We start from the raw sequence: 22780 nt of genomic DNA, 5'->3' as shown, positions 1-22780 counted from the left end.
ACAATCTTTTTTTTTGTTTGAGAACAGTGATGTTGAAATTTAAAATGTTTGTACTTGAATTTGAAAAGGCTTATATAGCCCTAGCCCAGTGGTTCTCAACCTTCTGGCCCTTTAAATACAGTTCCTCATGTTGTGACCCAACCATAAAACTATTTTCATTGCTACTTCATAACTGTAATGTTGCTACTGTTATGACTCGTAATGTAAATATCTGATATGCAGGATGGTCTTGGGCGACCCCTGTGAAAGGGTCGTTTGATCGCCAAAGGGGTCGCGACCCACAGGTTGAGAACCGCTGCTCTAGCCAGTTTGTCTCAGTGATTAGAGTGTGGCCCAGGGACTGAAGGGTTGAGGATTCCATTCCAGGGCACCTCAGTTGCAAACTCAATCCCTGATACTGGTTGGGGTGTGTGTGGCAGGCAACCAATCGATGAGCCTTTCTCACATCAGTGTTTCTCTCTGTCTCTCCCCGTCCCTTCCACTCTCTCTAAATATCAATGGAAAAAATACCTTGGGTGAGGATTAACAGCAACAACAAACACACACACACATAAAAAAAGAAAAGAGTCTCATATAATTAAAAAAAATTTTTTTAAAGTCTTCATCTGAGGTTATGTTTTTTATTGATTTTAGAGAGAGAGTGAGGAAGGATGAGAGAGAGGAAAAGAGAAGGAGAGAAATATCAGTGTGCGAGAGAAACACCCACCAGTTGCCTTCTGTTTGTGCCCTGACCGGGGATTGAACTCGCAACCATTTTGGTGTACGGTGCAATGCTCCAACCAACTGAGCCACCCACCCGGGCCAAAAGGATCATATGATTTATTGCCAGTTTTTTTTTTTTTGTACTTAAAGAGTTTAAGCCAACATCAGTAGTCTTTTATTTCCTGAGTATACCAGATTATGGGAGGAAAAAGAAAAGATCTTTCTTATGTAGCAGGAAACATTTTAGGTGAATCCTGTGAAATTTGCAAAATAGAAAATCTGTACTTTGAAAGTGACAGTTTTTCAAGATAAAGAGGGAATATATCCATTTATTTTTCAATTTGGACTCTATTCTTAATGAAAAAATAACTGTGGAACATATTTTAAAGTTTATCTTTGAATGAGAAGTTGAACTATATTTCTAAGAGTGGATAAAGATGGTTCTAACCTGATAAAAATACTGGGAAAAGAAATTGCTTTGGAAATCTAAAGCGAAATACTAATTAAAATGGATGAGCCAGAGGGTAGTGAGATAAAATGTAGATGGTGCTGGAAAGCGTAAAGTGAGGTTTTTGTGTTTTAGTACAAGTATTAGAAGCTTAAAATGGCATCCACGGGAATGTATCTCAGGCTCCTTGCCTGGCTATCAAGACACCCCCCCCCCCCCCCCCACGCCCCGCGCCTGCTCCTCTTCTCCTCATTTTATGATCTCCAGATGCAGTTCAGTCCCTCTTTAGGCTTGCAGTGCTTTTTTTCTGGAAAATTCTGCATTTGGATTTTCATACAGTTATTTCCTCCTTAGCCTCCAGATCTTGATTTCACGACCCTGTCTAAATTGTTTACCTTGACTTCTGTTTTACCTCAGACACTCTGTCACATTCCTCATTTATCACTGTGTAAAATGACCCTGCTCATTTGTTTGTGACTTCCATAGATTCTGACCACCTCTCTCCCACCCAGGTTGTACGTTCCCCTACGGTGGGGCATTTGTTTGTCTTGTTCATTCCTCTGTCTTCAGAGTTGATTGGTATATAGTAGGTGTGCAGTAAACATATGATTTCACTCATATGTGGCATATAAAATGGAAAGTAGCAAATGAACAAATAAGAAAACAAATCAAACACAGATAACAGTGCTATCAGAGCGAAGGGGGTTGGGGGGGGGGGTAGTAAAGGTGGCCAAAGAGTATATGATAATGGAAGATGATATGATATGACTTTAGGTGGTGAGCACATGATGCAATATACTGACCATGTATCATAGAAATGTACAATTGAAACCTATACCATCTTATTAACCACTGTCACCCCAATAAATTCAATTTAAAAATAAAAAAAATATTACTTAAAATCTGTCAAATAAAGGACTGAAAATCTGCACTTTGAAAGTTTTGCAAGATAAAGAGGGAATAATATATCCATTTATTTTTCAATTTGGACTCTAAGTAGATTGAATATGATTAGTTGGTTTAAAGGTCACAATTAGTTGGTTTATTTACTTAATACTGTTAAATGACCATTAAATCCAATCATTGAGCAGAATTTTCTAAGAGCTCCAAGTCATTTTAATTACTACATTTAAATGTAGAGATGTTGCTTTTCCATGATTTTTTTACACTCTTCATATGACACGATGGGTAACATAATATATACGATTTCTACTAGTAAATAGAGCTAATTTTGTAGCTATACAGCATGAAAGAAGTAGGTTGTTTTAGCTAGCAAACTTGATTCACAGAGTTATGCAGTTTATACACTTTGTCTATTAAGATATTTGAATTGATATATAAATGGAAATGACTTTGAAGAGGAGACTGCAGAAGGAGGCCCAACATTCTTCATAAAAATTATATGCTTGTGTCAACAGCGAGTTTGGGCTCCCGAGTTTGCGAATGGCTTAGGACCTGGTTAAGAATGATCACAGAGCTTTATAGCTCATTATTCAGAGCAAACAAAACTTTGGATAATAGTGTTTCAAGGAGATGAATTGCCTCATTTGTCCTCTTGTAGTCATAGACTGCAGCTTTGCAGGGCAGAGAAAGCCAATTAATTCTAGAGAGTCTTTAAATGGTAGATTGTGGTTTGACGTTTTATTTAAGCCATTTGAGGTTTCAAAGATAGTATATCATCTGTGGACATTATAACTGTTTTCTTTCTAAGTTTGTGTTCTGTTAAAGTCTTATTCATTTTCTGGGAAGTCAAACTTCAATGAAAAATATTTTAGTAACTTCTCTGGACTTGTTTTTTTATTATTTCAGATGTGACTAATAAGACATTTTTAGAGAAAACACCTCTCCTACTTTTCAGATGTAGTCTTTATTTTATATTTTTCTTCAAAAGGACATAAAACCTCATGAAAATGCTTTCCAAATGATTTCTTTGAATGCAGTAGGCAACATTATACTGCTATAATAAGCATTAAACAATGTAACTAAAGAAATAAGCTTTTCAGTTGCCTTTTTGGTAATGATTGTTCAGGTTCTGCATTTAAAGGGTATATTTAATTACATAAGGCTAGAATATTGAAATGGCTTATTTCTTTTATAACATTGCAGGGTATTGTTGCCACCATAAAGAAGAAGGAATATAATTTCTTAGACCAGCGGAAGGTGGATTTTGACCAGGATTATGAACAGTTTTGCAAGCAGACTGATGACCTTCATGTAGGTTGTGTAATAAAATACCTGTTACAGGCGTATTTGTTTTCTTTCTCTGTTCTGTATAATGCTGTTAATCATGACCATCAGCAGGGCAAGGCGTCTTCATCACGGAGGTGACCGGCAGCAACCTTGGCCTGTGTTTTGTGATTTCAGATTAATAATTGAAGGCTCTTTTTCAGAGATTAAAGGGTCATAAGTATAACTTTGGATAATGATCTGTAATCATAGATGTCTACATATCTTCCATCTTACTTCTTAGGCTATTAACTTTCATCTTCTGTTGAAAGGTAGGGTTATTAGAATACAGAATTTTATCTCCATTTGTTTATTTTATAGTCATGATTATCACCAGAGGTCATTTAAGCAAATGGTCAGTGATGTTTGGCAGATCCCAAAGGCAAGGCGGCTGCTGGCCTTAGAAACAGGACTGACTCAGCATCTGGACCCCTTTCTCTCTTCCTTCTCTCAGCCACCCCCCACCCCTCCTGCCCGCACTACAGGCCAGCCATCTTGACTGTCAGTCTGTATGAACAGTGTATGGCTGCCATCAGCTTCTGAGAACATACCACAGGTCCAGCCCCAGCTCCAATTCCCAAAGGAGAATGTTGAGTTGGCCAGTTCTAGCCCTGATCCATGTGGTAAAGCAGGAGAGACAGCACCCCCTTGTGGTCTTTGGGAATATTTTCTATCAGAGGAGGAGAATCGAAGAGGGTAAGGTGAGGAGACAACCCAATAGATGTCTATCATAATTAATCTCCAGACTTTTTCTTCATCCCACTGAAGCAAAAATTTGCATTATTCTGATCATAAAAGGAAAATGGCCATCTGTTACTTCTTTTCTAGAAAAGAAAAAAGTTAGTACACTTGAAGGAAAAAATAACTCAGGCGTATTGGAGAGGTGGGTTCAGTGGTAGAATCATAATAAGACTGGCCAATTCTATATGTCAGGTACTGTTCTAAGCACGTCATAGGTTTTAATTATCCTGTAAGGTGAGTGCTCTTAGTGTCCTCGTTTTGCAGAGGAGAAAATGAGGCTCGTTGAGGTTATCTGACTTGCCCGAAGTCACAGCAATAGGCAGTGGTGCGGAGATTAAGCGCAGGCACTCTGCTCCAGGATTTAAGTTTTTAACCATTATGTTATAAGACACATTTCAGTTGCTAGGAAGATGTAATGCCTATAATAATTTCGGCAGTGACCAATTTTAGGGGATGATTCAGACGTAAGAACAACAGATCTTGATCTCTTCTTGTTGGAAATTGATGGGCAGTGGCAGATCCTGATTCTGTGCTCTATGGTCAGTGTGCATGCGTCAGTCTTCACCTGTTTCCCAGCACTTTCTGCTATCTGGTACTTCCTTAGCTTATATGTGGAATACAGGTCGATGGTGAACACCTTGAGGGCAGGAATCATGTTCATTCCTATTTGTGTCTCCAGGGCCTGGTGGGTGGCACCTATAATTGGAGAGCAAAGAATATTTGTGGAATTAAAGTCTGAGTAATGATTTAATAAGAACTAGATTGATTGTAATTAAACAAGCATTTACTGTACATCAATTATGTATTAGGCTTCTATGCTGTGGGTTATGAATATAGAAATAAGTCAAGTAGATTTGCTCTCACAGCTCACAGCAGACAGAAGGCAGATATGTGTTATGATAGAAACACAAATATATATATATATATATATATATATATATATATATATATTAATATTAGAAGTATAATATTCTGATATTGTACCAGGCCTTGGGGATGCAAAGATCAAAGTCCAGAGAATTCCTAAAGAAACTTAGAGGGAGGACAGGCCTACAAAACATAATGTAGAATCTGAGAATTGCTATAACCCACAAGGCAGGATGTGAGCCTAGGAAAAAAACAGCCCCACACTTCCGCTTGTCTGGGAAGAGCGAAAGCTCAGAGAGGAGGTGATGCTTGATGCCAGAACAGTGTTTATTTTTTACAAGTAAATGGAGGGAAATGAGTGGGTTGGGGAGACCTTTTCAAGCCTGTGTCTGCTTTTTATAATACCGAGAATATAACTTTATAATTGTCCTACAGCCTGGTTTTAAGCATTAGTTATAGACAGTTCCCATTCTCTTTAATCTTTTCTTTTTAAAACCTCAAGGCTATTAATGTCTTATAGTCCATCTCAATAATGGTCCATTTCTCCCTTTGGTTGGACAACTACTTTCCTTTTAACTTCTTTGACCCTTTCTCCACCCTCTTTCTCTTAACTGTCTACACTTTCTCCTTTAATTAATTCATGAATTCAGCCCTTTTCTCTATAAAGTCAGGGTGAAAATCCCAACCCTCCCATGACTCTGGATGGGATGTAAGGGGGAGGGGATTAGTTTTGGAGACAGGAATGGAGAGGCTCGGTAACTGTGGCATCTCCAGGATGAAACCCTGGGGGGTGGGGTGGGTACGTGAGTGATTCAGATCAGGGTTGTGTGCAGGCCTCCTCTGTCAAAGCAACCAGAGCCTGGAATCCTGTCCAGACTGAGAGTTCATGCTGGCACTGACAGGGCGAACAGAAACCTGAGTAGGAGCCGGCAGGCCATGTAAGAGGACTAGTGAGAATTCCTTGCCTGGACTCCAGAAGACTGTCAGAACAGACCTAATGCTCAGAGAGAAAAAGAAGACTAATTCAAGGTCTTAGATAGTCATAGAGAGCTCAGCGTAGGTCTTTGTGAAGTGATAGGGTGGAAAAACAAGGAAAATCAGGTTCCATTGACAGGGCTCAGTGAAGATTTGATGGTGTCTGAAGTTGGAGGGAGTGGAGGCATTGCCAGGGCTCCAGTTCTGCATAATTTACACTCAGAGATTTCTATGTAGTGAAAATATCTGAGTATTTCCTTGGGTAGGCCAGCTGCACTGCTCTTGAAAATTTCAGTAGAAGAGTGAGAAGTATCGGAGGCACAGTGTAAGTAGGGTTAGCCATTCTTCAGCTTCGGGGTTTTGTTCAGTGGTGCAGGGAGCACTGGCTTGCTCCCAGACAGCAACATTTCTTCAAGGGTTAAGATTTTCCAGTGGGGTCCTGGATATTTCCAACTGGTCATCTTATGTAGAGTCAAGCTCATCTCGGTACTAATTTTCACTGCACATGCAACTGGCTTCCCAATTTGATCACTACATAAATTATTGATCTCTTTAGAATTGTAGAGGCTTAAAACTTCTTTCTGGTAAACTGAGAAAAAAGAATTGATTGGAACTTTCCCTTAAAGCACGAAATAGAAAAATAATGAATTTTTCTGTCTTTTATTTAACTCAATGTAGATTTTTAATGACAACTGTGTGCTAAATCTGAGACTGAACAAAGACTAAATCATATGCTTTGTTTTTAGGTGCAGTTATTTTTATTTTTTTGGACAGAATTATACAGTCGTATAAGATGTGTGAGGTTCTCAGAACAACCCATAATGAAGCTCATTTTTGGAAAATAGATTTAAGGGCTTTAAGAAATAGATATTTAGGTCATTCTTTTTGAACTTATCTTCTTGGGAGATATTTATTTTTTTCCTGGAGGGGTCTCATGGCCTGGGCTGTGAAAGTGTTTCTGTGGAGTGGTCTTGTGTTCCTTCTGCTGGGCCCCCGTGGTTTTGCCATCCCAGACTAGCTCTTATGTTAATTCCTTGGGTTAGACCTCTCTCATCTCATGCGTAGTGTAACTCAGACCCCTCATCTAGGTGTGCACTGGCATAGAATTTCAATCGCTCTAGGACAGGGCTCTGTAAACTATGCCCTTGGGCCAAATCCGGCCCTGCCTGATTGTTCCCGGGTCGTCTATGGCTGCTCTGCACTGCGGTGGTAGGTGGGCAATTATGAAAGAGACCCATGTCCTGTGAAGTAGAAAATACTCATTATCGGGCTCTTTTATAGAGAAAGTAAAGGGCTTGTTTTATCTATTCACAGCCTTGGCCAGATGGCAAGATCCCCTGCTGCTTTCCCCAACTTGTAGACAGTCATTTAACCCCCCTTGCATGGGCTGGACAGCACTTCAAGTGCCTTGGCTTTCTGCAGGCGTCTGTTGAGAGTGTTAGGACCCCACAACTTCTCTACCCACATTGATAAAGCCTCAGTGCCCAACCCAGTCCCTGTATTGGACCCAGTACCTCTGGACCCTGCCACGGGCCAACTCCTAAGACTGCTCTGGCTCTGTAGCCCCTCTGTGTTCTGGCTTCTGGGCGTTTTACCTTTCTTTCAGGCTCAGGTGAGTATGAAGTTTTCTGTTCTATTTTGTCCTGTATTACATGTGCTTGTAGAGAATGAGAAGCTCTTTTATCTTGATGCTAAATAGGACTTTCCCCAGTGCTAATTCATTGTTCATAATCAGACTTTATTCTGTTTTAGAAAGAGTTGCAGAACTTCATGGATGTTACATTTGAAAAGATTCGAAACACAAATCAAGCTCTAAGTATGTTAAAGAAATTTGAAAGGTAAAAAATTGAGAACAATTTTCTAAGTTCAATTTTCTATCTTGTGACTGCCTATCATTATATTATTTAATGTTCAAGTAATTAAAAAATGTATCTAGTTTTTCCTATATTTTAAAGATTGGCACTGTATTTTAGAAACCACTTTATTGCAATATGATGGATTGATACTATTTTTTAAAAATTAGCCAAATATATTATTTTCTTTCATTAGCATATGTTTAAAAATGTCTTAATAAAAGAGATTGCTAGATATTATCTCATTAATTCAAGTGTTTCACTTCAAAAAAATCAGATTGAATATACCCAATCTGGGTATTGATGACAAATACCTGTGTATCCTCAAAAACTATGGGGCTGACATTGATATGATTGCAAAGCTGTATACAAAGCAGAAGTGTGATCCTCCGTTGGCCCGAGACCAGCCTCCCATTGCCGGGAAGATTCTGTGGGCCCGTCAGCTCTTCCACAGGATTCAGCAACCGATGCAGCTTTTCCAGCAGCACCCAAGCGTGCTGCGGACGGCGGAAGCCAGACCCGTGATCCGTAACTACAACAGGGTGGCCAAGGTACTCCTGGAGTTTGAGGTTCTCTACCACAGGGCGTGGCTTCAACAAGTAAGTCTGTACATTTATGTTCTTCAAAGATGTCTCCACTGCCAATCAATGGGAAACCCTCTGCTAGCATTGAACAGTTTTATTTTTGTAGAAAGTCGAGTTTGCAGGTATTTTATAAGACAGGTTTGGTTGAATATAGGTAGGTAATCAGTCAAAGAGTGTAATATGTCCATGAAGAAAAATAACGATTCATTTTGAAAAAAAATCATTTTTATTTAGTTACAAACTCCCAAGGGAGAAGGTCCTGTTTATTGGTTCTTTTACTTGGTTGGTTAGGATTTCTTTCTTCTTTTCCTCCATTCAGTTTCTTAATGTGTCAGTGAACACTACTGAGTGTTAATCAAAGTCTTAAGTTTTCCTTGGCTATACTAGGTTAATCAAATTACATTTCAAACCCTACCAACCCTTGTAGATTGGCAAAAAAGTGTTTTTGTTTGTTTGTTTGTTTTTTGCTTTTGTTCTTGTATTTTGGAGGATAAAATTCAGCCTTTTTAGGCCTCAAAAATGGTTTCTCATTTTCCTGGTCCACCTTTTGGTATCTGAGCCAATATAGAGATGCCTCTGTAGTGGTCTTCATTGCTTTTCCAAATAACTGAAAATTGAGTTTAGTAGGCTTTTATGATACTTTTATTAGGAAAAAAAATAACTGAGTAGAAATGAAGGTATCAAGGAGCTAAATGGTTTGAGAAGTCACCATTAATTGCGTATCCACTTATGTGTCGATGTGAGAGAATCGTGGCCCATGCATTTTGTTGAATCGATTGTGCAACATTATGACCAAAGACCTGAAGGCCCTTTTCTGAAGTGAACTTAGGAGAAGATGAGTGACCCCATTGTCTTTTTGAGAAGCTCAGCTCCATGGAAGAACACTTAATGATTCTCTCCCAGGAATGGCTGAGCTGTATGTTCTGTGTATGCATTGAGCTTTCTAATGGTAATAATGTTGATTTCTTCTCACAGATTGAAGGAATTCACATAGGACTTGAGGCTTCTTTATTGGTGAAGGCTCCAGGCACGGGAGAATTGTTTGTAAACTTTGACCCTCAGATATTGACCTTATTTAGAGAAACAGAGTGCATGTCACAGATGGGTCTGGAGGTTTCATCCCTGGCAGCTGCCCTTTTCCAGAAACGGGATATATACAAAAAGAACTTCAGTAACATGAAGGTATAGTGCGCCCCCCCCCCCCCCCCCCAACACACACACACTTTCTGGCTAGCTCCAGCTTGCATTTTAGAAAAAATGGTGACGTGTCACTCTTGAGGAATAGAAAGTGCCCAGATGACTGGAGTGGAATGACTGATGGGGAGAGTGCCGTGGAATGAGGCTGTGGAGGTGGCAAGGCCAGGTCATTACAGATCTTGCAGACCAAGGTTATAAGTTTGAGTGTACCAGGACGCCATTGGAGAAATTTGAGCAGGAAAAAAGGCATGATGATGATGATGTCTTTTGCAATAAACATCATTCTTACCACTGGGTGACGAATACATTTTATGGTAACAAGCATGTCACTGTGAAGCCAGTTTGAAGGCTGTGAAGCCAGTCAGGATGGAGATGATGGTAGCTTGAACTAGGATGTCAGCCAAGTAATAGATCAGTGAATTAGAGACGTATATCAACAGGCAGGTTATGGGAGATCTCAAGGGTGAGTTCTTCGGTTTTAGTGTGAGCAACTCAATGGATTTACCTAAAATATGGCTGTTGCAGACTACTGCTTGCGTAGGTTACAGTCTACACAGCTTGCTCAGTAATGTACATTGGTTCTGAATGGATGTTCCGCTTACAGAGATGGCAAAGCCTGGAACTAGTTTATTTTAGGGTCCAGGACGGAATCATTTGTTGTCACCATGTATAAGATGATCTTTAGAGATCAAAGTGGAGGTGTTATCTGTGCAGATAGATCATAAGTCTGGAGTTGAGTGCAGAAGTCACAATTGAAGACAACATACATTTGAAAGTTATCAGAATATAGTTGCTATTTAAAGGCCTTGTCCCATGAGATCTTCAAAGAAGAGAATGTAGATAAAGACAAGTAGACGGTCTAGAGACCAAACCCTGACGAGCTCCAGTATTAACAGGTCTGAGAGAAGAGGCCGAATATGCCAATAAAATTAAAGATTGGCCTTTGAGGTGGGAGGAAACTGAGTGTCAAGGAAGTCAAGAGTAAGAAAAGTCTCATGAGAGAGAAGTTGGTCAGCAGTGACAAGCGGTGCCCAGGGATGCAGGTATAATATTTGACAAGATGGACCATTGTCACAATTTTATAGTGGTTAACATGATAGGAGGCCAGGAGGCCATGCATTTGCATAACGTTCTACATTTTAAACCATTTTCATGTTTACTGTTCCATTGGATATGTTCCAAAATCATGTCCAGTAAGGACAAAAATTATGATAGCATTTTACAGATGACAAAGCTGTACCTCAGAAATTACTTAGCCAAAGTCTCATAGCTAATAAGTGGCAGAAGTGGGACCAGAAACCAGACTTTGAGTCTGCTGTTTTTCTAATTCTCCATGTTATATTAGAAAGCTAATATTGGCAACAGAAATACATTCCTGAAATGTGGGCTCATCACATACTAGTCAGCATGCTGGGATTCCCATCACCTAGTCAGTGTACATATTTACAAAGAAAGTAGTATTTTTTTATTAAGATATAATATTTATAAGCCCAGCCGGTGTGGCTAAGTGCTGAGCGTCGACCTCTGAACCAGGAGGTCATGGTTTGATATCCAGTCAGGGCACAGGCTGGGGGTTTCAGGCTTGATCTCCAGCAGGGGGCGTGCAGGAGACAGCTGATCAATGATCAATGATTTTCTCTCATCAATGATGTTTCTATCTCCCTTCCCTCTCCCTTCCTCTCTGAAATCAATCAAAATACATTAAAAAAATATAATATCACTGATGATGATTTTGTCCACAGAATTGTTTCAGTTATCTGTTTCATGTAGCAAAGGACCTTACAATGTAGTGGCTTAAAACAACCATTTCATTATATCTCATGATTTTGTGGGTAAAGCATGTAAGCAAGGCTTGGCAAGGCGATTTTCCTGTTCCGGGTGGCACTAAGGTTATTTAGTTCAGCTGGCAGATGTTCAGTCTTGAAGGTCTAAGATGGCCCTATTCTTCTGTCTAGTTCTTTGGTGGGGATGGCTGGAAGCTTTGCTCAGCTGGCACTAAGGACTGGACTCATTACATGTGGACTTCCAGTATGGAGGCCGCAGGGTAGTAGAATTTCTTAAATGGCAACTCAGGGTTCCAAGAGCAGGTGTTAAGTAAATAAGGAGGAAGCCTTATGGTCTTTAGGGCAGCCTCAATGTCTCATGGCATCAATTCTGTTATGCTCTGCTGGGCTCCATAAGCCCACCCAGATCCAAGGAGAGGGGCATAGATCCTGCCCATGCAGAGAGGAGGGTCAAAGAATGTTTTTAAACCACCTCAGTTGTAAATGACAGTCTGAGCAAATACATTGTTATCTGGTTAACATTTATCGTATCTTGAAGGTGGAAAGAGTTAAAGTAAAGGTTCCTACCTACATGAGTAGCTGGTAAGAGCAGATTAGTGGCAGATTAGGGGAACCATCTCAGGTGTCACAGAGTTATTGTGCTAAATGTTTAATTCAGCTTTCAGGCCTCTACAGATATGCAAAGTAGCTGAGAGCTTGCATTCTTTATCTATTTCTTGGAAGGCAGTTCAAAGTAGAAAGAGATGAGCCAGTTGCTAGCTACACATATAGATTCTGAAGCCAATTTGATCTGGATTCAAATAGTTATCTTTGGGCAAATTCCTTTACCCTCCTAAGCCTTAGTTTCTCATTTATAAAATGGATGAGTAATACTTCATGGGATTAAAGGATTAAGGTTGGACACAGAAAGGTGATTGTAAGAACTGCTTCCCAAATAGAATAAGTGATGGACAATGAAAAAAAGGAAGGCAGTGGAGAAAAGCTTCAGGAAATGTATAAGTAGTTGCTATAATAGAACCTTTGAATTTAGGCTTTTTGAAAGTGGCTTTTATGGAAATTGAAAGGCTATATAGAAATTGTGAAAAAGTGTTATATTAAAAAAAGGATTATTTGGCCCATTTGGGAAATGTTGGCTTTAACAACATTCATAAATTCTACTAGGCTTCTTACTTCCTTGCAGTTTTCTCAGAATTGGTAATATTAGTTGACTGTCCAAGAAGGGAGATATTATATATAGTGTTTTCCAAACTTGTCCATCCAGAGATCGTTTTTCTTATGGAATCTCTGGGGCTCAGATTTTCGGGAAAACACTTTGGGAAACATTGATCTAATGACAAAAAAACACCAACATGCACATTAAAAATATGAGCTTAAAAACAATTGTATTTAACCAGTGTATTAAAGTTACTTTATTATAATTAATTATTGTTGATATTAACATTATCATAAAAAGTACCTTTTACTTAAAAATGGTAACAAATTTACAAGTTACTGGTACAGTTCAACATTAACAACAGGTAAACTTCAGTGAGGACCAGAATCCATGAGTTTCTGATCACAAATGCTCCTTCCAATGAGAACTAATTAATTAATTAGAGATATAGGATTTATCATCTCCCGTGTGCCAGGTACTGTTTCAGACACAAACAAAGCAGACAAAATTCTTGTTGTTATGGAACTTATATTCTAGTTGAGTAAGACAGAAAATAAATAATGAATATTATAAATATGTAAATTATATAGTCTTATCAGAAAGTGATAGGTGCTATGGAAAAAATAGGGCAAAGAAGAAAGAGTATGCAGGGGATTTTGGTTATAGTTTAGGATCTTAAATAGGTGGTCAGGGTAGGCCTAATTGAAAAGATGCTATTTGAATAATTATTTGAGGGAGATACAAAGGCCCTGAGGCTAAGGAAGACATTAGGGCAGGAGCAGGTAAAAGAGGAAAGGAGTGATTAGAGATGAAATCAGAGAAGTAGTGGAGTCCAGATTGGGTAGATCTTTGCAGACCAACATAAGAGCTGTACCCCTGACTAAGATGGGAAGCCATGTGGCCATATAAACAGAGGCATGACAGGATCCAACTTAACATTTTGAAAGGATTACTCTTGCTGCTAAATTAGACTCTAGGGGGCATGAGTGGAAGCAGGGAGACAATGGTAGACTATTACAATAGTTTAGGTGAGAGTCAATGATGGCGGTAGCAGTGGCAAGCAAGTCACATGTAGGATCTCTTTTTGAATATGGAGCAAACAGGATATCTTGATGGATTGCATGTAGGTGTGAGTTAAAGAGCGGGGTCGAGCATGACTCTGAGTGTTGGCCTGAGAACTGGATGGATGGAGTTGCCATCAGTTGAGACGGAGAATGCTTTGGGCAGATAACGTTTTGGAGAAGAACAGACTCAGTTTTGGACATGTTAAGCTTAAAACGTCTGCTATATTTTCAAGTGGAAGTATTGAGTAGGTGCTTGCCATGTATGAACCTAGACTTCAGGATTGAGGTCTGGGCTGGAGATATAAATCAGGTTGTATATAATTTTATTAACCAATGTCACCCCAGTGAACTTAATGAAAAAAATATTTGGTTGTCTTTGGTTTATGGATGATACTTAAAGCTATGACTCTTGATAATATCAACACTGGTTCCTGACTCTTTGTAAGCTTTGGATCTTGCATCAGGATTGGCTTACAATTCCGGCAATGGGCTGAGCAGACCTCTGGTGACCCCGACACTTTGGGTGATGAGTATGGTCCATAGGAAGTGCCCAGAGGAGCAGGAAGCACGGGGTACCAGCGTATAAAGTTGACTACATGAGCTTAGTGATACACAGGCTAAGGCACTGGTAATGTGACTTCACCTGGTTTAGCAAAGTCACCTGGCCTAAAAACCTTTCTCCCCTTTTGGGCTGGGTAGGGCGTAAGAAACTATTACTCTTAAATTCTTTTTCTTGCCTCCTCAGTTGTGTTTTATCAGGTTAGGAATGTGTATGTATGGAGCGGTTTCTTATCTTCTGTTCTAGTCTTACTTTGGGGCACTCTACCGCAGGCTGCTGCTGGAGTCCTACAGCCGGACCTAAGTAAAAGTTATCTTTTTGGATTAAAAGAAGTGATATTAATAGATATTAAAAGTGAAATATTGATTATTTGACCCCCATTTCATTGCAGATGATGCTGGCTGAATATCAGAGAGTGAAGTCAAAAATGCCTCCCATCATAGAGCCACTGATGGTCCCTCACTTGGCCAAAGTGGACGAGGCTCTCCAACCCGGCCTGGCCGCACTGACCTGGACATCCCTGAACATTGAGACATACTTGAAACACGCTTTTGCTAAGATCAGTAAGTCTGTCTAAATGGCTATTATTTCTCAATTTGAATGGCTACGTTCTTAACATCTATTGTATAATTTCTTACAGATACTGTGATATAAATCGTGAAATGGGGAGTGTAATTTTTAAGCTGTTTCCCAAGGAATTTTACCAAAATATATGAATCCATTAATTTCCTGGAAAGTACATATATTCACTGTTTAATTTTATCCCCAGAGATTAACTACATTATAAAATATACTTGTTGGACATTAGAATTTAAAGGATTTTTAGAGTCATTCAGCCTTTTATACTAATAGGTTAGTGCTGTGGTCAGCAAACTGCAGCTCGCGAGCCACATGCGGCTCTTTGGCCCCTTAAGTGTGGCTCTTCCTAAGCCTTAGGAGTACCCTAATTAAGTTAATAACAATGTACCTACCTATATAGTTTAAGTTTAAAAAATTTGGCTCTCAAAAGAAATTTCAGTCGTTGTACTGTTGATATTTGGCTGTGTTGACTAATGAGTTTGCCGACCACTGGGTTAGCATGTTTTCAGACCCCATTTTGAAGGGTGGGGAGATTTGGACAGCCTGGAGTGCTGAAGAGCAGGACATATGGGAAAAGTTTGTGCAAACATTTTCCTTAATGATGGATGTAATACACTTAATATATGTAAGATGGTATATTCCTAAAAGTACAACTTCCCAGAATGTGTACAGGAATGCTGCAAAGAAGGGATCTGGGCTCAGAGAAGCCTGGGAGATTGAAGTGGAGCAAAGCCAGGCAGGCTTCTTTTCTGTAGGACTTCTCATAGCCTTTAATATGCCATTGCCCAGGGGTCACCAAAAGTAGGTTGTTTGGGGCATTTCCCAGAATTCCGTGGCTGCCTTCTAGGAGAACATATTAACACCTTATAGACATTCTGTGGTGGGCAGTGGAACACAGTTTGGAACACGGTATGAAGGGTTTTTCCCCCAGAAGACTTAGATGTTGCTATTCTCCTTGCCTACCCAGGGAGAGAATTTCCAGGGTCCAGAGGCTTCCTACGTCCTTTGGCTGCTGGTCACTCCATCCTCAAAGCCAGCAGCTTAGTATCTTCCAATCTCTTTCTGTCTATCTCTCCACTTCAGTAGTCAACCTGTCTTCTGACTCTGACCCTCCTACCTCCCAGTTATAAGGACCCTTATGACTACCTTGGCCCCACTTGTATAATCCAGGACAATCTCCACATCTCAGGATCCTTAACTTGATCACATCTGCAAAGTCCCCTTGGCAACATTTTACAGAGGATTAGGATGTAGACATCCTGGGAGGGGAGGTGGGCACAGAAGTCCTTGAAGATGCTTTGAAGAGTCAGTCAGATTCTTCAAAGACACTAGTTTACCACAGGTGGCCCTGAGGAGGCTTTGAAGAATCAGAAGTAGTAAAGAATGTTATTGAGCCCACACATGCTTAAATAAAAGTGTTGACTTTCTTTTAGTAATGTGTAAGCTTACCAGGCAGAACTATTTGGTATCTCGAGTAGCCTCTTTAATAATTAGCTTAGAAATGATTGGAACTTTTAGGGCTTTATTCTTTAGGAAGTACAGATATTCATTTAAGGAAGTGTTTACATCTCTGATACATCTTGAATATATAACATGGATTTTTCTGTATTTAATTTTAACTTCGTTTCCTAGAAGAAAGTAGTATCAGGGGGAAAAAAAGAGAATTGACTCTATGAGAAATGTTGAAAAAATGTATTTACATCATAGATGGCAATCCATTAACCACCATTCCTACTTTGGAAGTAAAGTTGTTAATTTGTTTCAGAATTGGCCTTTCTGTCCATAGAACTTAGTGTTCAATATTACTTCACTACAACTTAAAATATACCTTATGGTAGTGACAGTAAAAGAAACACTGAAGGAATTTCACTTCAATAGATCTGTTGAATACCTCCTGTCGAATAGGCACTGGGCTAAGTGTTGAAGATGCAAGGATGAAAAACATGCATTCCAGAAGATAAGACACAGAGGAGACCATGTGGTACATGTAGGAACGGAAGGCTGCTCAGGGTCAATGTCGGTATGAGAGGAGGGGGCCGAACGAGTATGTGTAGCTCACAGGTAGCCTCCTCAGGGAGATGCATTTGAGCCGAATCTTCAAGTCTGAGTCAGAGTTAGGTAGGCCGAGAAAACTAGAAAACTGGCCAAAGAAAGAATAGTGTGAGAAAACCAAGACCGAAACTGGTATGGAGTGACTTTAATCCTGGTTTTACTACTGCAGTTTAATCCAATGTTGATTTAAGAACAGAAGCCCTAGCCGGTTTGGCTCAGTGGGTAGAGCATTGGCCTGTGGACCGAAGGATATGGGTTCGATTCGGGTCAAGGGCACAGACTGTGCTTGCAGCTCCTCCCCAGCCCTGGGCCCTGGTCGGGGCTCTCACAGAAGGCAACCAATCAATGCGTTTCTCTCTCATCAATATTTCTCTCTGTCTTTCCCTCTCTCTTCCACTCTCTCAAAAAAAATCAATGGAAAAATATCCTCGGGTGAGGATTAAAAACAAAACAAAACAAAACACAACAAAATGCTTAATCTCTCTTATTCACTTCTATTTTTTCCACAGAGGACCTGGAATTGCTGGTTGACAGGGTCAGTGATTTGATCGAGTTCCGCATTGATGCGGTTCTGGAGGAAATGAGCAGCACGGCTCTTTGTCAGCTCCCCCAGGAGGAGCCGCTTCCCTGCGAAGAGTTTCTCCAAATGACAAAGGTTACTAGAATATTAATGTTTTTATTAAACATTGTTTTGTGATTCATTTTTCCATGGAGGGCATTTTTTGAAGCATAAATTGCATTTTTTTCCTCTTCCTGTGATTGGTCAGGGATAGATATTATTTAAACTTGGAGTCTTTGGACAATAATGAAGAGGAATGTACGTAGGGAGTCCCTTAGACGTGAGGAACAAGTCATTTCCTTCAGATCAGTAGGAAGGAAATTGCATGGAACACATTTGTCATTTTTTTTTTCATGTTTGCTGAAAAATAGAGCTATTTAGCCGAAGAGCGCCTAGTAAGCTAGGATTAATTAATAAAGCAATTGTTTTAAACAGTTCCTGGGCAGAATTTCTTCTTTGAACTTTTCTGTAAAGCAGCGTTTCCCAAGCTGGTGTTCTGTGGCACACATTCTGGGTTCTGGGGCCGTTGCCGGGAAACCTGGGCAAGGTGGAGCCAGTGTCCAAATGGCTCAGCGTAGACTTTCCTCTCCTCTCCCTTTCAGATTCTTTACCCATTAATGTATTAAAACAAGGTCTTCATTTTGATTATTCATGGATCTGAATAGCCTGCACTAACAGAGCCTAAATGCATTAATGAAATTTTTAAAGCCTGTTTATGTAAGCAGGTCTTCCTTTTATTAGTATTATTGAACTGAAAGTATAGGCTTTATATATAAAATTGAATCTGCGGCTCTATCACCCCACTCTTAACACCCACCCTTTAGTTCCAGCAGAATACTCCATGAATCTTATAGTAAACTTAATATTGTTTACTTGAATTTTACTGGTTTCTTATTTGTTTGTGTATAATTTATATATTTGTTTTTGATGTATAGAATTTTAAGAACTATAAACCTATGAATTTTATTCTTAGTTCCACATTTCTACATTTTAGAGGAAGATCATAATTAAAATAATTAAATTAAATTTTTTTGAATTTATTGGGGTGACACTGTTTAATAGATTATATAGATTTCAAGTGTACAATTCTATAATATATCATCTGCATGTCATATTGTGTGTTTATCGTCCAAAGTCAAGTCTCCTACCATCACCATTTACCCCCTCTTTACCCTCTTCTATCCCCCAACACTCTCCCTCTGTTAATCACTATCTATGAGTTATTTTTTTTAATTGTTTCACTTTTTTTCACCTAGCTGTCAGTCTGTTCTCTGTTTCTATGAGTCTGTTTCTATTTTGCTAGTTTATTTTGTTCATTAGATTCCACATATAAGTGAAATCATATGGTATTTATCTTTGTCTGACTGGCTGGTTCCTTTGTCTTTAACACCTTCCCTTACAGGATGCCGTGTCTGGGCATGTGTGAGGGGTGTGGCCAAGCATGTTTGGAGGCCCAGATCTCATCTGGAGGCCGAACCTATGGCATTACTACTATTACTGATGTGCTCTCAAAAGCTAGATAAACAAATGTGACGCTGTGCTAACTCTTTTATAGGATCTTTGTGTAAATGGTGCTCAGATACTACACTTTAAAAGCTCATTAGTGGAGGAAGCAGTCAATGAGCTAATAAATATGTTGCTAGATGTGGAAGTTCCATTCAAAGAAGAAAGTGAAAAAGTATCCAATGTGAATGGTGCTGATTCAAAAAACAAAAGTTTAGGTAAGAGATGGGATAGTGGAAGGGTCTTGTTTTTCTAGGACATTAATGATAAAATTACATTTTCTGCATAGCCACTGATTTCACACTTCTATCAACACCCTCCCAAGTTTAGAAGGATGTTTATAAATCTGAAATTATGCAATGACCCTGTGTCATTAATTACATTACTTTTTGTTAAATTCTATAAACATGTAATTTGCATTGGTTCTTGTTAGCTCTCTTTGCATTTAGCTATGAGTGTGGGCTTTTTTCTCCGTATCAGTAGAGTAGTAGGGATTACGGTTTGGGAGTTTCCATTGGAGTACATCTGCACTAGAGCAAACCTTTTGTGGGAGAGATGAGAACACTGAAAGGCAGAGATGGGAAGCTCTAAGGTTTTCTGGATCTTGGTGGAAGAGAGAGCACCAGAACCCAGGCCCCTGGGGCCCAATCTTGCTTTTCAGTCATTGCTCTTGCCTCTTCTCCTGTTTCCGCACACCGAGGAGGAGATGCCTCCATCAGTCCACCTGGTGACACATTTTCCCTTTTCTATCCTTTGATGGCCTCACTTTCTAAGAAGTGTGACATTTAAGTGTTATCAAATTTGCATGTAATTTATTGTTATTTCTTGCAACAAATGCTTTCTCCCCTCTGTCTTTATCATCTAGTAACAGCAAAAAGAGAAGGACATTCCGACACCTCGACATCTTCCCTTAATGCTGAATCAGGCTTCCTGCCTTTGACGACAATCACGAGAAAGAAGAAAGAGACTGAGATCTTAGAGGAAGAAGCCTGCGAGTTGCTCTCTCATTTCAATCACCAAAACATGGATGCTCTTCTGAAGGTTACAAGGAATACACTAGAGGCCATTCGCAAGCGAATTCATTCATCCAACACGATTAGCTTCCGGGGTAATAATCTCACAGAATTTTCCTACTGGCTGGCCAGGCATAGTGGCTGGTCGAGTGTGTGTGTGTGTGTGTGTGTGTGTGTGTGTGTGTGTGTGTGTGTGAAATCTAAATAATTAAAAAGCCCGCATTTATTGAGTGTCTCCTTGTAAGTTTATACATCATGAACATTGATTTCCCCAACAATTCTCTGAAGTAGATACTATCATTATCCTCAATTTAAAACAGAAAACCAGAGCACAGGGAGGTTAAGTAATTTGCTTAAGGTCATTTAGCTTTTGATAATAGCATAATAGTTGGCATTACTTTTAATCTTTTTGTAATAAGGTGAAAATGTAAAATGAATTAGTGAAAGAAAAATACCTCGCGTACTTTAAAAAGGAGATATATGGAAAGATAATTTCATTGTTAAATTATTAGGTGATTAGCCAGTCTTATAAAGTGAGAGAGATCTTATTAATGCCATGCTCTTCAAAGCAGAAATTACTATTGTTATTATTTTTACTAATTTTGTGTCAATTTACTACTTTCCAGCTGGTTTCCTCATTATCAATACAATCAGCTCTTCCTCAGCACAATTCAGAAACAGGTGTTGTGTTTCCCAGATGGGTTACAAAAATCCATCAAATCTACAGACATTCTTAAATTAAATTTTAAATTTAAAATAGTAAAAAAAGAGAAAAAGTAATTAGTTCAAATGGGAAAATAATAGGATCATACAACCTTTTTATTTATTTTTGAATATTGGCATTTAAGAGAAAGCATCTTTAATTAAAAGTGAATAACTTAAAAATGGAAACACTGAAATAATTGTTTGATTGGTGGCCTGGTTCATTATGTTTTATTTCACTTGCAATGGAGGATAGTCTTTTTTTGATACAGGCGTAGAATTAGAACATATCAAATGTTGGTTGATATGCTGAAAATTAAATCACATTTATTTCCCAACTTTATATATTTTGGGCATTTCCAACTATATAAGTATATAAAGTTACACACACACACAAACATACACATACACACAGTCGCCCGTATTTATATACTTATACCTTTATCTAACTTTAAAAGCCTCTTGGATATAAATTGTGAGTTGTACTTTATTCTTTCTCCACTTTTTAATTGCTCTGAGTTTAAATTATATAAATTGTGGTAGGAAAGGCATATGTTTTATTTGAAAATCCAAACTGGTCATTTGTTCTGACTTTGGCTTAATTTGATAATTATTCTTGTTCTTAATCCCCTGCTTATTTTTTCTACATATAACTGATTTGTTGGCATCCTATTACTTGGGCAGAATCCTTTTCAGTATTTTAGATAAGAGTTTGGGTAATTAAGCCTGATTCCACACAGTGGGTATCTATGGAAAGTGTACCAACAAATTGTAATCAACAGAAAATGGCTTGGGTACTATTGAGCTGCTCTGTTCTATCTATGGAACAAAACTAGATCCTCCAGTAGTTTTCATTCATTCATTCATTCATTCATTCAACAAATATTTATCTGAGTATATACTTGTTACACGTATATTGTTCTAGGTGTTTTAATTTTTCTGGTTAATAATGAAAAAAATCCCATTTTTAGTTAAAAAGATTAAATTTGCCCTGTTTTCCATTTACTCAGATAGTAACAGTGCATCTCAGATGAAGCCGAACAGTCGGCCCATTTTTCGAGCAGGCATCACTCTGGCCATTCCCAACATTGCCATGGTCCCTGCCCTGGAAGATATACAGCAAACGCTGAACAAAGCTGTGGAGTGTATCGTCAACGTCACCAAGGGGGTTAGACAATGGAGCAGTGAGCCGTGGTCCAAGGTGGGTGTGGGATGAAGAAATTATTCTTATGGAATAAAATAAAATCTTTTACAGATGAGACTGAACTGACAAATGTCCTTTTATGTTTTAGAGAAAGATGCATGAAAGAAAAATGGTGGCTTTGCAGAATAAGGAAGACAGTGATTCTGATGTTGAAATGGGAGAAAACGAACCTCAAGGTAAATGTTCTTTTGGTTCTTTTTAACTAGTCATTGTAAGCAGTATTTATTGAGCTAAAATGCATGTTCTCTCCATGCAATTCTTAAATCAGAATAGATTGGAATATGATTCTTAAATCAGAATAGGTTGGAATATTAATCTATGATCCCATTTTAAGTGTATCAAATATAAAGACCCATGTGTTTTAATATCACCATTACAAATAGTTTACTTCCCATGGGTATCGCACAGTTTTGGGTGCATCATTGATTTCTGGTCCAGTGTGATGATGAGAACTGGGGTTTAATTTCTCTGTTTATTTATTTTTTTTATTTATTTATTTTTTTAAATATATTTTATTGATTTTTTACAGAGAGGAAGGGAGAGAGAGATAGAGAGTTAGAAACATCGATGAGAGAGAAACACCGACCAGCTGCCTCCTGCACATCCCCCACTGGGGATATGCCTGCAACCCAGGTACATGCCCCCGACCGAAATCGAACCCGGGACCCTTCAATCCGCAGGCCGACGCTCTATCCACTGAGCTAAACCGGTCTCGGCTGGGGTTTAATTTCTCTGTTTAAAGAGATACTTGTCACCATCACAATGAAAATTTCCTGATACTAAAGAGACATTTTCAACCCATTATGTGTCTTGTTTTGCCAACATCCTATAATGTGTGAACATGCTGTACAACCCATGGTTTTCATTTGAATTTTGTAAAATTAGGGAGCATATGACCTGCAGGTTCCTCATTATATTAAATGTTGTCTTTAGTTCTGCAAACTCCTTTTAAAGCAGCCCTGCAAACAACAGACCCCATGTAATTTTCAATTAGCGCTCATGTCCTGAGACAATA

At 39.0% G+C, this 22780-nt stretch overlaps 1 protein-coding gene across 1 annotated transcript in view; it reads left to right on the top strand.

Annotated features, from left to right (window-relative positions):
* The window catches only part of DNAH5 (dynein axonemal heavy chain 5), a 192769-nt gene that overhangs the window by 32218 nt on the left and 137771 nt on the right, over positions 1–22780 (top strand). Inside the window, exons 13-22 of the mRNA XM_036308556.1 lie at positions 3257–3364; positions 7712–7797; positions 8090–8411; positions 9372–9578; positions 14545–14716; positions 17294–17439; positions 18899–19064; positions 19718–19954; positions 21572–21762; positions 21854–21941. Coding sequence (XP_036164449.1) covers positions 3257–3364; positions 7712–7797; positions 8090–8411; positions 9372–9578; positions 14545–14716; positions 17294–17439; positions 18899–19064; positions 19718–19954; positions 21572–21762; positions 21854–21941 — 1723 coding nt within the window. The remainder of the gene's footprint in view (positions 1–3256; positions 3365–7711; positions 7798–8089; positions 8412–9371; positions 9579–14544; positions 14717–17293; positions 17440–18898; positions 19065–19717; positions 19955–21571; positions 21763–21853; positions 21942–22780) is intronic.

Source organism: Myotis myotis, unplaced genomic scaffold (genome assembly GCF_014108235.1).
Source record: "Myotis myotis isolate mMyoMyo1 unplaced genomic scaffold, mMyoMyo1.p scaffold_m19_p_5, whole genome shotgun sequence".
Classification (NCBI taxonomy): domain Eukaryota; kingdom Metazoa; phylum Chordata; class Mammalia; order Chiroptera; family Vespertilionidae; genus Myotis; species Myotis myotis.
This window is presented reverse-complemented; position numbering and strand designations above follow the sequence as displayed.